Consider the following 16,402-nt stretch of genomic DNA (forward strand, 5'->3'; position numbering starts at 1 on the left):
ATCCGGAGCTGCCTCCGGAAGGTGGAACAAAATGGCGAAACCTAACATGGCCGTTCGGAGCGGGTGACTCCAAAATAAACAGCGTGTGTCCTTCCCTCCCTGCAGACCGGGTGTGCCAGCAGCCGGGGCTCTCCCTCTGGGTCCCCTTCCAGAACGCCGCCACTGCGGTCACCAACCTCTACAAAGGTAAGGGGCTGCCCCCCCGCTGCCCCGGCAGCCCTCCCCCCCCAGCTGGGCCCTGCTCTGCCTCCTGCCCCGGCTTACTCATAAGTAGGGCCTGTTAATGTCTCTTATTCACCCTGATAAAATCTAACCCGAGACTGGTTCCTGAATCTTGCAGGTTTTCCCTGGGCCGCTTTAGCTGACGGTAGCTGAATCTTTTCTGTTGCCTCATGTCAGTGACTCATAAACTTAAAAGCTATTTTACTTTGAGCCCCTTGAAAAAGGGTGTCTTTAATATGTGTCTGTTTCTTGTGCGTTCAGGGAAGCTTCCAATGGTTTATTAAACAGTACTGAAATTCTCTGCATTGTGTATATTTCATGGTGCATTAGTTGTTGGGGTGTCAGTATATTGCCTTCGCTTTTGTGGTGGAGCACAGTTGGGTTTAGTGTTCATAAAATTCTGCACAGATGTTATGTGACAGAAAGTTTTATCTTCTTGTGGCAGTGCGGCTTCTTAAGCAAGCTTCCCAGTTTATTTTAAGCACTAGAATGTCATTCTGGCTGTGTCCAGTGTGGCTGTAAGAAGGCACTGTTAGCCAGAACTTTGATAGGAGTGTACTCTGCATGTGGCTGTGCTTTAGTGCTGGTTTAATGGGTGTTTCTGAACTCTGCAGTTCTTTGGGTTGTCACAGGAATTCTTGTCTGCAGAAGGATCATTCAGTGGTTTTTGGTTTGTTTAAAAGGTTGTGCTAAAATGAGACATATCAGGAAAGGCTGAAATTGGCACATTGTGATTCCTATTGTTACTGCCTTCCATTCCAAGGGAGGGAAGTGTTTTAAAGTTCCAGACGTTTGTTTTTCTGGCTTGTAGTTTGATTTTTTTTTTCCTTGAGGTTTTTTTTTTAATTGGTCTGTACAACATTATATGTAGTTCTATCTGTATGTTCCTTCATATACCTTCAGTTTTGTCATTTTGGATTTGCCTTAAGCAGTTGAACTTGATGTGTTTGTGATGGGTGATCAGATTTCTGACAGATGCGGACTGAGCAGGGAGGAAATGTTGGTGCACAACCCTTGCTGCCAGAGACTTGCTTCCTGCAGAAAGTGTATTTGAGTGCTTTGTACGTGTGTCAGGTCATGTAAAGGGGCAGCACCTCAGAGTAGGAAGGTGCTGGCCTGAGGGAGTGGGTCACTAGAACGTGGCTGGGGATGCCAGTCATTTGAGAATGGTGGTAGTGTTAATAAATAGTCTGGAATAATTACAGTCTGTCTTTAAAAATGGCATGGCTCTCCCTTACAGCATCTTTAGTATGAAGATTTAGGCTGTTTATTTCTGTTTGATTACTTGTGCTCTAGGCAAAATGAGCCCTCATTTTTGTTGGCAATGATGTGATTAACTGAAGAGTAGGTGGTCAGGGAAACTAGAATTTAAGTTGGAAGCTGACTTTAGGCAGGTGTAATGTAATGCTTCAAAAACCAGCACCTGAAGCAAATGTTTTATTCAAACAGATCTTAAAGTGCTAGAGTACCTGAGTTACTCAGGAATGCTATTTTTCAATTTTCAGTTAACTTGCAAGTCAGTAGAAATTTGGTGAGAATGTGGTAGAACCAGCTAAACGCTGTCATATCTGACAATTTGGAGTCTCTTACTGTGAACTTGCTTTCCCTAGTGATGAACATGGCTCTTAAAAACTCCTATTTTTCACATTCTCAGTACTGTTTGTTTTGGAGGACTCTGTCAAAACACTGGAGGAAGACTTGGTGTGGTGAAGGGAACATCACAAACTGCTTCCTGCCTTGTCAGCTGGTTTCTGATCTGATAAATACTTGGGTTTTTGAGGCATCATCTTTTTAACAAGAGCAACCTGAGGAATGGTGCATAATGAGAATGCCATGATGTCTTGAATGTCAGCCTTTCTTCTGAATATAGATGAGAAGTTTAATATCAAACCACACTGATGGTCTTACGTCCTGAATTTCTAGTGCTGGTGATAGAGACTGCATTCAAGGCACTTGATTATCTTCCAGATTGCACTAAAAAAGTGAAGGCATGACTTGTAATGGAGGATTTAGAACTTGAGGCCACTGTGGGAAGTTTTAGGTACATGTTAGAATAAGACTTCTGAGCTTATAGTTTACCTTTTTATTAAAAAAAACCTGAATATTTTCTAATGTTAATTTTGACTTGGTAATTTCAGAATGTATGCAGTTTTACTGCTTAGGTTTTGCCAGCTTAACTTTGTAAACAAAGTAGTTGTGGCTTTTACCATAAAAATCTAATCTTCCCAGGGTAATGATGCTTGAAACTTCTCTGGGCTGCATAAGCAGTCCGTGTTTGACCTCATACCTAATTCACAGTTAGCACTTTGTAAAGCATTCTGATACACAAAGAAAGCAGGGTATTGATGTAAAGTCAGCCTCCAAGCCTCAGAAGGACACTCCTGGTATTTCAGGAAGTGATTAAAGGAATATTTTCACTTCCAAGTTGGCTCCAGAGTGTTTGGGCGGCTTTTACTGCCAATGCATTGGTGTCTGGGCTGCTGTGGAGTATAAAATGGCAGAAGGAATAACCTGTCATGTTGCCATTGCTTTCAGAGGAGTTAGCATTTGTAAATGTAGCCTTTAGATTACAAAGTAGTACAGGCAAAATACTCTTAGAGCGGGTAAAAGTAACAGGCTAAGTGTACTTCGTGTACCTGTTTAGTTTGTATTCCAAAAGCACCAAGATTTAACTCAGCTCGGTTTGAGGTGGTTTTGGTCTGTTGTGTTAGGTTTGAAGTGCTGCTCTTCGGCAGTGTAGATTTCAGTGCTATCTTTTAGTCTTTTATGGACTGTGCCTTAGAATATAAGTCCAAAAATAGCATTTAGTAGTGGTTCTTTTTGGGTTCTGGAGTGTGAGAAAGCTACACTAGATGTGTATGTCACTGTTTGTAAACCAGTATCTTGGGGTAGCTGTTCTTAAAGAAATAGCTTCATGTTCTGGGCAAATGGCTTTTGCCTTGGACTTCATTAATAAAACAAGAATATAAAATGCTGTTTAAATCAGCTTTGCCACATTGAAAAAAATCCATGGAATTCAAGTGAACAAAATTGGAGTGCATATGTTGATGTCTTTTAAGGAGCAAGAGCAACATAATATTTTACATTAAACTGAAATAGCTGTTGTCAAAGCTCTGATAGCAAACATATGACAAACAAGATGAGCATAATTATGTAGTGAACTGGATTTGTCCCACCTGTTACTGTAGTTTGAAAGTTACTCAAACTGGTAGCCAGAAATACACTTCCCGAAGTTTGAAAGCAACTTAATACATGGCATTTAAGTCTTTTGGAGGCACAGTTGTAACTGATGTGCACAGGTGACTAGTTACATCAACAGAGTGAAATTGCATTTTGTAGTAGGAATTATTGCAAACAGTGTGTTTAAAGCTTTTGTGTATCAAAAATTGCAGTGGGATCCTAAACGGGGAAGGATACTTTCTTAGCCTCCCTTTGTAAATGGTATGTTGCCTAATTGAGAGGCATTTAGGACACTCGTGTTCTAACTAGTTTCAAAACTATGGTCTATGAATTGTCTCTGCAATTGAAATTCAGCTGAAAATAGAAGAACTTGAAAGAAATCTGAATTTTCAGGCAATTCCTTACCTGTCAGAATGAAGAGAAGCAGTTACTCCTTTCTTATTTTGGGGCTTCCTGGCTCTATTGATGCACTTTGTGTGTCTGTTGTCCATTGATTTAAGTATCTTCCTCAGACTGACAAGCTCTAAGTGTGTTTTAATGTAAATAAACAGTGCTGTGGTGTCGACCTGAAGTACAGTAAATGCTGTTTAAGTGGTGCTGGAGTTGTTGTTGACTATCTGGCTTGTAAAGAGGATGGAACATTTTGGCTAATACTCTCTTTAGGTTCAGTGGAGCTCATCTTTGCTGCTGCAGCCACCTTGGTGCTGCCTTGTGGTGTGACCTGTAGAAGAAGTAGATACTTCTTCTTTCCTGTGGTTGACAGGAAGCCACATCAGTGCTGTGCCATGCTACACATTGCTGTGTAACACTAAAAGAACTTTTTTCTGTCTTCTTGCAGAAAGTGTGGATGCCCACCAGCGAAGCTTTGATTTAGGAATTCAGATTGGCTATCAGCGTCGGAATAAGGATGTGTTAGCCTGGGTTAAAAAACGCAGAAGAACTATTCGAAGAGAAGACTTGATCAGCTTCCTTTGTGGAAAAGTCCCTCCTCCAAGAAATTCTAGAGCTCCCCCAAGACTGACTGTAGTATCCCCTAACCGAGCTACTTCAACAGAAACTAGCTCATCTGTAGAGACTGATTTGCAACCCTTCCGTGAAGCCATAGCTCTGCATGGTAACAGTCACTTTTTCAATACTACTTGGTTAAAATTGGGTGGGGGTTCTTAAAGCATGTTTGGCATATGTAATGTACCTGGTGTTCCAGCTGAAGGTATTCCCTTCATTCTTTAAGGGAGCTTTTGCATGTATAAGGCTTGTGTTGGCTGCTAAAAATTTGTATAGCTGAGTATTTTGAATGAAGAAAAGGTATTGAATAAAAATGAAATTTGGGTCTGTAATACTCCACAGCTGTGAACTCAACAGTTAAGTATCAGGTCTTGGTAGTGTTTTTGAAGCATGAAGAGGCTTGGCATTCATACCAATGCTAAAGCAAGCAGAATTCTTGGAAAATGGTAATGCTATGCTGGCAACTAGTTAAATATTAAGATTTGACTACTAGCAAGTTTTTGGAGGCTTAGGGAGGGAATTTGATGTCTGAGGCTTCTGTCTCTAGCTCTCTAATACCTTTGTTAGGCACTGGATAATGCAGTTTGGCATTCTGCTTAATATACCCTGGAAAGGGTGTTTCATGTGCACATTTTTGTAATAGAGTCCTGTTCAGAACTTTGTTCTAGTTCACTTTCAGATTTACGTATCTTCCAGTGTCATACTGAATTGCCTTCCTTGCCATCACCAGCAGTGTTGGTGGTGTATGTAATTTCAGATCTGAATATTCAGTAGCTTATTCTGTATTGGATTATGATTTAGCAAGTGAGAGACAAATGTGCTTTAAATTGCTCTTGAGGTGAGATGAGGCAGTTCACCTCTGGCTGTCATGCCTTCTAGAATTCAAAAGGGTAGCAGATATCTTGAGGTACAAACCGTAGACCATTCTAAAAGTAAAAGTTAAGCTATCTAGAAGTGCAACCTAAATGAAAATTTTACTGTCTGGGTATTCTCAGTGGGGTTAGAATTGATGACTTAATTAGATGAGTGAATTCCTGAAAATGCAGTCTTTGCTTCTGCTGTGCTGTGGTGGTTTTTCAAGATACACAATTCAGACAGTGTTACTCGAGGTAACAGCCTAAGCCTGGTGTTATTGGCTACTCTCTCGAGTAACACTGTCTGAATTGTGTAACAGCCTAAGCCTGGTGTTATTGGCTACTCTGTTGCCATTTAAACCAAACATGCTTCCACCTAGTCGTGTCGGTTTTGGCAGTTTCCTGTCTCATACTGGGAGCAGGTTAGGGAATTCTGTGCACCCCTGTTGCTTGCTTAGTGTAGATAAAATTAATGAGAACAACTGCAGAAGCTGGCTCTCACTGTGACAAACACCCTCTTAAAAATTATTTTCTGAAAATATAGTTGAATCTGTGGAGTTAGATTTAACTGTAAGGGCTCAATCTCAGGTGAGAGGAAGCTTAGGTAGGCTCAACTCAGCACAGTCAGCTCTCTGAGTAAACTCAGAGGCATTTTTATTGGTAATATGGCTCTTTTTGTGTCCATGTATTATTTCCTAGCATCTGCTTTGTATAGAGGTGGTTTATGGAAGTCACTTCTCTATAGCATGAGGATCTGAACAATGATGCATAATGTTTTCCATATTTCATAATGTATTGCGGGGTCATGGGGAAATTCTGTGCTGTGTAGTGGCACTGCAGGGGCTCAAAATGTACTTTTCCCCTTCATCAGCTGGTTGACAAGATTACATGTCAGTCACCTTTTGGATTAGGTTCTCCTGATACCGGTTTCAATCTGGTCCTTGACACAAATGCTTTTGTGCTAATCCTTTAGTGACTAGGCTTATATTGGGCCTCATAACTGTTTTTATGATGTCTGCATTCCTCCAGCTTCTCCCCCTTTTTTTTTTCCTTTAACATTAGGGAAGTTGTGATTAAGCAATCTCATGAACTCATTTCCTATTTATTGTAGGGCTTCTCAAAACTATGTTTTGATTTTGAAGCCTGCCAAGGATCTTCAGGTGTGTGTAAATTGTCTTCATTAGGCCTGTGCTTATTGTAAGTTTTGGCACATTCTTTGAAAGTGCTACTTCTAGGTATTATGAGGGAACATGAGAACCTGATGATGGTGAACAACAGTCCAGGCACCGAGGTTTTGAGGGGAGTTTTCAACTGGCATGTAAAGGAGCGAGGCTGTTTTGTGCTGGTTGGCTTCCTGTGGAAATGGAATATTTCTTTATTGATCATGTGGATGGGTTGAATTAGATTTGAGGGATAATGCTAAAACTTTTCTGCTCACAGCAAGACCTCTTCTAGTGAGGCAGAGATAGGTATGAATAGCCTATGGCACCAAGTAAAGCTCAGTGAAAGCAGAATTGGTCTATTGACTTCTCAGAAATAGGTACTAATACATGTCTGAAGACTGTGGCATTATAACTTGCTGATCTTCCCCTTTGATGATGGAAAATGCCTGTTTTTTCATCATGTAACCCCTAAATGTACCATAAACGTGTCTGAAAATTTTGACAGAAGCAGTGGTAACAAAATAGCTAATAATTCAGTATTTCCTGGAACATCAAACACAATTCTAGGTGTATGCCCCAGACTAAAACATTAGAGAATAGCATCTTTTAGGTATCAGTACAATCTTTAAAGTGTATGCTTCATCTGAAAAGAAATATGTTAAAATTGGATTTTTAGCCTTGCCTCTTCTGTCTACAACCCTGTAATGTCTGACTTATATCTCTGCAAGATGGTTGACAGTTTTTTTTGACAAAAGCTAGGGATGTTGAACCCAGAATTTAATATTGTAGTACTGATTATCAAGTCTTTCTACTACAAGAAAACTTGTCTTGAAAGCAGAACAGTAGAGAAGTACTTTTTATAGTAGCTAAAAGCAAAATTATCATGACAAAAAATTAAACATGAGAATGTTTAAGGTGTATGTGATCTCCCTTTTAACTTCATTGCACCTGTGTTCTGCAGTTGTTACTGAAGTCTTTAGTGTTACTTAGTGAGAATGAGACTTTGGAACCTTACTCTTGAGAGAGTAAACTCTGGTAAACAAAATCTCTTTCCTTATTACCAGCTTTTCATTGTTAGCATGCTAGTGGGTAAGCTTTCAAATAAAGCATGGCTGGCAGCGTGAACTGTGAATATTTGAAAAGAAGTTCAAGCCTTTTAGAAAAGCCGGGTAGTTATCTCAAGGTAATACATGATGTTTTACTCTGAAGTGCCAGTGCATTTTTCTGAAACTTCAATGAAACATCAATCTGATGGTTGGTGTTTCAAGATGTGGTAGTAGAAGATAATAAATACCTTCGTTGTCCAACATCTCAATTAGAGAGTTGGGTTTTTAACTTCTGTTAGCCCCTGAAATGTGATTGCAGCTAGGGAGAGTGTGGATGTAATCTTGACCTACTCTCTGGATGTGTATTGACATTTCTAGTTCTGTAAGAGATGAGTTTCAAATGACAGAATTACATCAATCTGAGCTAACAGTACAGGATTACCAAACGCTGCCATGTGCTAGACCACTTTGTGCCTGGCTGTAGCTGGCATACCAAGTCTTGTGCACTGCCCATATCCTTTACTGTGGAATGTACTCCATGTTTCACAGACCACCCTTCCCAGCATAATGTGAGAAAATGCTGTGATTTGAGGAGGGGAAAGAAGCTTGGAAAGGTAATGTTGAAATGCATTTGACTTGAGCATTCTTAAACAAAAATCAGGTGAATTTGGGGAAAAAAATAGGGCAACAGTACAGTGAGAGAATATTAGTTCTTTTTCTCCTCAGCGTTAGTGTTGATGTATATCATTCACGTGATTGGGTCTCTCTTCGGGTAGGCAGAACACTTGCATGTAGAAGTGTGTGGCCTGGCCGCTTAAGAGGCTGAATTTCCACTAGCCCTTCATATTTGCTTGTCAAAATACTAAAGTGCAGTTTAAAACAGAGCATTTAGCAGAGTGGAGAAACAGAAGTTGGTAAAAGAGGGGGTGGGAGAACAGAGTTCAGATTGGTCTGACATAGTTTAATTTAAAGGTTGTGTGTATATGTAGCTGTGATGGAATTGTGTGTTGGTATGTGCTGCTAAAACTTGCTATTTGAACCAGTACTGTGAAAGGGTGAATATGACATAGAGTGACAATGATCTCTCTGCATGCCATTTTGTATTTATCTGGGGTTATTAACTAATTCCTGCTTTAGTCCCACTTATCTAAGCGTGAATGTTCCTTTTGATACTTCCTGATTAAAACTTCTTGAAAACAATAGTTAATGCTATTACTATACTGAACAGTAGCTACCCAGTATATTATGCCATGGTGGTGACCTGACTAAGTCCTACATGGATGTGGTTGTAGTGCAGATGAAAGAGCATTTACAGTTTGTTAGGCCAGTGGTGATAAATTTGCTAATTTTGAGCTGACAGTTTTAAGTATTTTGTAATCCATGAAACATACTTTCAGTCAAAAATTCTAATATCTTGATAGTTTTGGAGGGTGCTTTGTTGTAAATTGGCTAGTATTGGTCACAGCTCTCTCTAATAGTACTATGAAACCTTCAGAATAGAACTTTTTGTAAAATTGTTTATGAAATGTCATATTGTTGATGTCTGAAAGATATGACAGGAATCAGAATGTACTAGGTACTGCAAAGTATTTGAGATATGCCCTCCACTTCAAACCTTTCCAGTTTAAAAAGGGGTTAAGAGCCATGTGTGCTTTCTTAATGGCCTCTAACGATAAAGGAGATGTCCCTGGTAGAAAGGAGTGTGAGACTTCAGAGGTGGTTGTGAGATTGTGGGAAGAGTAAAGCCACTTTAGCAGCTGTTTGGATCTCGGTCCTGTTATATAGACAAAACTGGTGTGCCTGTGGTTAGGCCATGTTAATCACAATATAGAAATTTGAGGTTGGGAAATCGTGTTTGCTGACAGTCATGTCATCTTACCACTTCCTAGTGTCAGTTATTGCTTTAAATGTTTTGGGAAGAGCTCTGAGTCCACTGAAAGCTTAAACTCAGAGTAATTCACAGTAAATGGTTTTTCTGAGATTTCCTCTACTTTGCCATAGCTTCCTGAGAAAAAAACTTAACTCTTTTCCCTGTCGACCAAAAGTAGATTCTTTGAGCACTGCAGATTGTTCTCAGAGATGTTGGTTACATGAAGTTGCATCTTGATATTTGAATGTAGGCCTTGAGTTTGCTTTGACTCTTCCATGTTAGCTCAATTAGCCAATCCTAAACTGTGATCTGAGTGTTTTGTTTGGCAGTTCTGGTCCCCTGGATGAATGGGCAGTGCTGTGTAATCTGGCTAACTGCCAGGAACCGATCCCAGGTTGTCACTCAGTCTGTCAGCGTACCCAGTCATGACTCTTACTAGTACTAAATACCTGTGTGAGCTACAAGATTAACCTGTAGCTCTAAGTCCATGCTGTGATGCAATATCCTTGTATTCTGATCTGTAGAAATTAATTCAAAGCTACTCTCCTGTCTTTGACATCACGTTGTATTGAAGATTTTAACTTCTAGTTAACTTCTCCTGAAGGTTGTGTATCTAAATGTACACTGATTCAGTATTACCTGAATACTGGGAAGTCAGTGACTGCTTTAGGCATTGCTTGTGAACTTTGGCAGTCTGGTTTAGATTATGCTGCAGTGTATTACAGGTGCATCTTTTAACTGTATCTACTATTTTAAAGCATGCTTGTTACTTGAAAAGGCTCCACTTAAAAACACAGTTCTTGAGTGGTGCTGAAAAACGTCTTTTCACATCACAGGGAAGTTTTGGGGTTTATTTAGAATAACTTTTCTCCCCTTACTTGAGCATTAGACATAATAAAAAGATGTTGTGATGAAACTGAATTACTATGTTGCTCATTTGGTATGAGTTGTATAACAATAAATGACTGATAAGTGATGTAAATTGTTGACTCTTAAGTGTAAGTAATACACTGAACTTGTGTGGTCACAGCAGTTTTGCTTGGAATAGTAATGTGGGGGGAAATCTCTACAATCAGTTTGGATTTGAAAAAATGTCACCTGTATGCTGTCAGATTTTTTTCAATTCAAATGTACAGGATGAATTAATGCTTTTTTTCTAATGTATGTCATGCCAGTTGAAATTAAACTACTGATGTCTTTGAATTGTGAAGTGATTTGTTACCTGCCCAAACTGTGCATGTTGGTAGTTTATCCAGGTTATGGTATCTGAATTGGCTTTATCTCATACATCTGTCATCAAGTAGCTGCTTTACTTTCTTGGTTAGATGCATGGGAAATTCTTTTCCTAATGGTTTTGGATTTAAGTTTGACCTTAATCCTGAGAATACTGTCACAAACCTTGTTTCTGAGTTACCTTTACACTAAAACAGCTTCTGCTGTTTAAATAACTCTTGCCATTGTGAGTGAAAGATGACTTTGCTATTAATGAAATCTGCAGGGCACCTCTCAGAGTTCAGACCATGCTTCTGAGCCCTGTTTGAACACCACTTAGAGCTGTAAGCAAAAGCCCTAAGAAAGCATTAGTGATTAGTGGCTGTTTCTACTGGTTGTTATATAATGCCAGATCTGTGTAAAAGTATTTCCTGTGCTGTTACAAATTCAAAGCTTTAAATGTTCATTCAGTAATGTTCCATAGAATGAAGTCGGTTGGCCTGCTCCATCCTGACTTGTGTGTTAACCTGCCATTGCTGCAGATGGCTTTAGACTTCAGCTTCAGGTTTCTGGTGAGTGGTGTTGTAGCTCTAGCAGTCCTCTCTTCCCAGAGCCTCTGAAGTTGCCTATTTGGCCTACCAGCAGCTGGTGGATTGAGTTTTGTTAGACTTGACTTGTCAGTCAGTGACTTTTGGCTGCTTACTTGACAGTATATGGAGATGTGAATTAAATGGCTGCACACACAAGATTTATGATGGCTGGACAGAGCTATAGAATGTTTGAGACTGGAGAAGAGAACTCTAAGATTTTGACAGTTGCTGAGAGTGGAATCTTCTGGGGCAGTTTAACATTTCCTTGTTCTTACTGTTAGAAAAATATCATGTCATCTTCTGTTCATTATGTTTCCTAGGGCCAACAGATATTTTTGTACTTTCCTACTATTACACAGATTTGAAGATGTTATGATAGCAAAGAGGTTTGTCTTATCTCTGTGCTCCTGTTTATCTCCAAATAAGCCTGAATTGCATATTGAGAAGAGTAGTTAGGCTTACTAAACTTATGTTTTGGAATGTCCCACTTTTGTAAAACTGTTATGTTACAGAAGGCAGAGTTTAAATTGGTATGAAGTTCATGGTTGTCTTTTTATGGCCTTGTTTCTACAAGAAATAAACTTCAGTTTGAATCAAACACTATTAACTGAACACAAACCAAAGTTCTTGCAGGGTACCTGTGATAGTGATTTGTATCAGATCTGTCAATAACAAATTTTGGGTGATTGTCACGTGGTTTTTCTTGCTTGTTATTTAAGTGCCTTTCTGAATTTACTAATACTAATGTGTTGGCTGTTAGTGTTAGCCATGAAATAAAGCTTGTATTTATAAACTAGCTGTGGTGTACACCTGTCTGCTGCCATACTGCAGTTTCCTTCAGGGAGTGAAAGGGAGCAGGGTGGTGGTATTGAAACAAGACTGAGTCGGTTCAACTGGAAAGTCCTTGGCAGGGCTGTGTAACTCTTGGTCCAGTGTGAAGCCTTTAAATTGAAATAGTCTGCTCTTGAGTATGTCCATGTTTTGAATAGCATGTCATGCTGATGGAGTTAATGTTTGCCAGAGCGTGTTGTTACAGCCTGGTGTATAAACTCACTTTTAATGTCATAAAAAGCAGTTCTGGTAATTACTGGATTATTCCATGGACAGAAAGCTGAGAAGGTGTGCTCTGGACTGGAATGGTACAAATAGTAGGATGAAGTGCCTTTAAGATCTCAGCAGAATTTGGCTGAGTGCGATCCTTTCTGGCGCACGTGGGAACTGAATTTTCTGTGCTGTCTGACTGAAGCCCTTTTTCTCTCTCTCCCCAGGTCTTAGTGGTGCAATGGCTAGTATAAGTGTTCGCTCGAGTACCCCAGGCTCGCCTACTCACGTGAGCAGTGGCTCCAATGCTAGTCGAAGGAGAAATGGACTCCATGATGTTGATTTGAACACTTTCATATCAGAAGAAATGGCACTCCACTTGGACAATGGTGGAACTAGAAAGCGTACCTCAGCCCAGTGTGGCGATGTCATTACAGACTCACCAACTCATAAACGCAACAGAATGATCTAAACTGCAAAAATTTCAAACCCACCATGCTGCTTGAAAGCCACTTGATCCTCAGAGTACTATTGAAAAGGAAACATGAGGCCATCTTTCCATATTCACTGTTTAAGACAAAGAATTCAATAAATGCCATAAAGGAAATTTTAGATATTACATTAGATGCCTCTTGTAACTGCGGCTTTCTTAAACTATATTCTTAGCAGAGGACATCAGATATTGTGTAGTAGTTAGCAAGATCATCATAGGCGAACATGTATCTGTTCCAAGGCTAAAAGTGACCTTACTTGTATTATTAAAGGGAAAGGAAATTTCAGATGTTTATTTGGCTATAGAATTCTCTTTTTTGTCCTTTATTTCCTGCTTTGAGTATTTGCTTAAACAGTATTGCCAGTTTGACTGAAATTGTCTACAACATGACTTGGCATCTTTGTCAAAACTGCAGGCTTCCATTTTTGCAGCACTGTACCATGCACCTAGTTTCTGTATAGTAACAGTGTGCAAGTTATAAATATTGGACTGTACCCTTTTTAGTTTTAAAAGCAGTTGCTAATTCTGGTGATTGTGTGATAATGTAAAGAGGTGCTATGATGGTCATGCAATTAATACTTAATATTGAATCAATACAAGGATCTTTATTGGATTCACTTTGTGTGTTCTAGTGCTCTGAAGTAGCAATATTAAACTTTTCCCCGATTAACTTCATAGGCTTTTAAATCAGTTTGAGAAAATATATGTACTTATTGGTATTATCCTTGTGGTAATCATACACAGTGCAGACTGCACCAGTGCTGACCTAAATTTAGAGAAAAATGTCCTGTAATTGGAAAATAGGCTTTTCTGTTCAGTATTAGTGAAGGGTAGGTTTTGTGTACACCCATATCCTATTTTACATTTCTTGTGAAGTAATTGCCCATTGGTGGGGAGGGGTGGGAGGAGCGGGAATGTGGGGAATAGTTGGAAAAGGGGTGTGTTCTAACAAGTAAGACTTCTGGTCACATGTGGAAACTTGGACTAACTTAAGATTCTGTGTGATGCCATCCCCTTCAGGAGGGAGTGACATGCAGGTTCTGTGAAGTGCTAAGAAAATAATTTAAAACTGGAAGTTGATGATAAAACTCTGGATAAACATGCCATAAGCATGAATTTAAAAGGATAAATGGCTTTCTTTTTGTGTTTAGCTTACATTCATAGGATTGAACTCTGGCTGCCGTAACTTAAGCATAGTCTAAAACTGATCTAGAGATCAAGACTGATCTGCTGCAAATCTGTTTCTGAATGGGGAAGGACAGATGTCAGTCTCGGAGTGTCCTGACTATTTTTATACATAGAGGGAGGAAGTCTTTGGTGGAGAGCTCTGGCTTTTAGGCCTCTAAATCTCTGCCTTGGAGAGGAATAACAAAGGAAGAATAAGAAATGAAGAGCTCCAAACCTGCACGTTGGGAAAGGGGTATTTAGTGAGGTGGTATGCATGCTTTAACTGGAAGCATAGGCTGATCCTGGGATTAAATGTAGCTATGCTAGATTCCCAATACTAAAAATTGTGGCTTCTAGCAAAGTTAAGGCACCTTGAGCTCCACGTTAATACACAGCTCTTCAAGACTTTTGCTTACGTGCTTGTAGAGTCAGATCTCTTTTGTATTATCTTTGCTGTTTGAAACAGACTTCACTGTAGGTTTGCCCTTTTTACCCTGGTGCCCTCTCATTGATGTCTGTTGTCAAGGCAAGACAGCAATGCTGTGTGAGTCACTCAAGGCTCTCTACTTGAGCATGATCTCCTTGCCTTGTGGTGCTTCCATCACATTTCTTTACACCGAAGAGTCCTTGAAGATGTCAGCAGTTGCACAGTACTGTAGTGAGAGGCTCTGTAGTTCATGGACAGCTGTCACAGCTGTCCAAAGTGAAGTGGTAAGAACTGCTCCAACCCCCCCGTGTTACATAGCTGAACTTGCACATCACTTGAAGACTCAATATACATTAATTTCAGTTACTGCTATTAACTACAATTCATAAGGTTTAGTTTATGTAAGATATTAATACTGCATAAAGCTAGTTTTCATTTGGAGACTGCATTTTCAGTAAAGATTTTGAAGATGGTATCTGAATATATGTTAGTATTTATTGGACTGAAGGATTTGTTGGCAGAGGGATTTTTCCAGAGGGATTTTTCTGTTCTGAAAGAAAGGTGGAGTCCTGAGCAGAAAGGACATGTGTGAGAACCATTCTTGAGCTCTTCTGTTTATTTGTTAACTGGCTTGTACAAGCAAGATGCTTATGCTCTGCAACTTCTAACACACTTTATTCTTAATGTGGTAAAGGTGACATCGTACTGGTATCAGTTCTGCACACAGGAACTGTAGCAGTGCTGCTGGTCTAGCCCAAATACAGAGCCTGTTCAAATTACTTCTTCCCTTCCTTGCAATTAAATAAATCCTGTTAATGCTCTGAAGCATTAATTCAGTCTATTACCATCTAAAACTAAATTTGTCTGGCTTCTTATTTAATTAGTGCCATTTTTCTTTGAAAGAAAGCAGACTTTGATATTAAACTGGTTGCATTAATTTTTTTTTTGCTTATACCTTAAATATTTGGCGACTTTTGATTGTTTTTCATTTAGCCCCAACTGTTGTTTGCTCTTTGACCTCTGCCAGAATGATCAAAAATGCATGTATTCACCTGATAAACACAGGAGAACAGGTTGTCTCTAAAAAAAAAAAAATAAAAAAAGTCCAGTACCTGTTGCTTTGAAGACTATTTCTTGTGCCAGTGTAGAAAATTGATGTTCTGGTAATAGCTTTTGGCTATTATCCAAACCAGCTCCTGGAGCCAGAAGTGAGTTGATTTTCAGTAAGGAACACTGACTTGAGAACTGTTTAGTTTGGTAAAATGGTGCTTACTTTTGCTTTCTCCTCTGAGTCGTGCAGTTGCCCGGTCTCTTCTCCATGTACATCCAATCTAACCTGAATGTGCGGCAGTTACATACAGTACATCCTGCACTGAAGCTACTGAGCTTGGCTTGCTTATTAATGAAGTAAGTTTTAAATGTTCAATTTAAATCTATATTACAATAAAGTAATGCAAAAATGATTTTGGCTGAAATTGAAGTCCTGCAGTTAAACTTACTTTCAAATGTGGTTTACCCAGCTGGAGTAATAGAAACTCTAAGTCATAATAAACCTAATAAAAAAAAAATACAACTAATCAGGCTGCTTTGTAGTTCTTTAAGTTTCTGAATAATACAGTCCGTGGGTAATCCCAAATAAGATGTGATTAGTGTGAGTTGACAGGCTGCCTTGGTTCTGTAGATCAGGACTTTCCTTGAATGCAATTTGCTGGTAGCTGTTTGGTGTAGCATACACACAGGTTTTTCTTTTGTCCCATTTGGACTAATGAAGGTACAAAAAATTGGGGTGTACTACATTTGTACAAGATGTTCTGCAGACTTCAACATCACTAATACTTCAAAAAAACATCTTAAAGAGATTTAAGTGGCATAGGTTAGGAAGTTAAGTGGTGTTGACTTCAATAGTAGAGCTTTCAGTCTTTTGCAACAGACTCTTTGGACTTAAGTGAAATCAGGTGCTTTAATTAGCAGCATTTCCTGCTTCTTGTGGTTGCCCCTAAACCTGCAAACTATTTTCCACTTTCTTTATCAGCAGGTTTTAGAATTCCATTATGAAGGAAAGCTTTATTTCATAGGCGCTTTCAAGTTAAAAAAGTATCTTTTAAATTCATGTTACCATTTTTTCACTTATT

General features: G+C 39.3%; 1 protein-coding gene across 1 annotated transcript in view; it reads left to right on the plus strand.

Annotated features, from left to right (window-relative positions):
• CUNH16orf72 (chromosome unknown C16orf72 homolog) overlaps positions 1 to 15,847 on the plus strand; it is a 33,025-nt gene extending 17,178 nt beyond the window's left edge. The window contains exons 4-6 of the mRNA XM_017734250.1: positions 105 to 186; positions 4,241 to 4,516; positions 12,411 to 15,847. Coding sequence (XP_017589739.1) covers positions 105 to 186; positions 4,241 to 4,516; positions 12,411 to 12,655 — 603 coding nt within the window. The 3' untranslated portion in view covers positions 12,656 to 15,847. The remainder of the gene's footprint in view (positions 1 to 104; positions 187 to 4,240; positions 4,517 to 12,410) is intronic.
• The last annotated feature ends 555 nt before the right edge of the window (positions 15,848 to 16,402 follow it).

This window comes from Corvus brachyrhynchos, unplaced genomic scaffold (genome assembly GCF_000691975.1).
Source record: "Corvus brachyrhynchos isolate BGI_N302 unplaced genomic scaffold, ASM69197v1 scaffold5, whole genome shotgun sequence".
In the NCBI taxonomy this organism is placed as follows: domain Eukaryota; kingdom Metazoa; phylum Chordata; class Aves; order Passeriformes; family Corvidae; genus Corvus; species Corvus brachyrhynchos.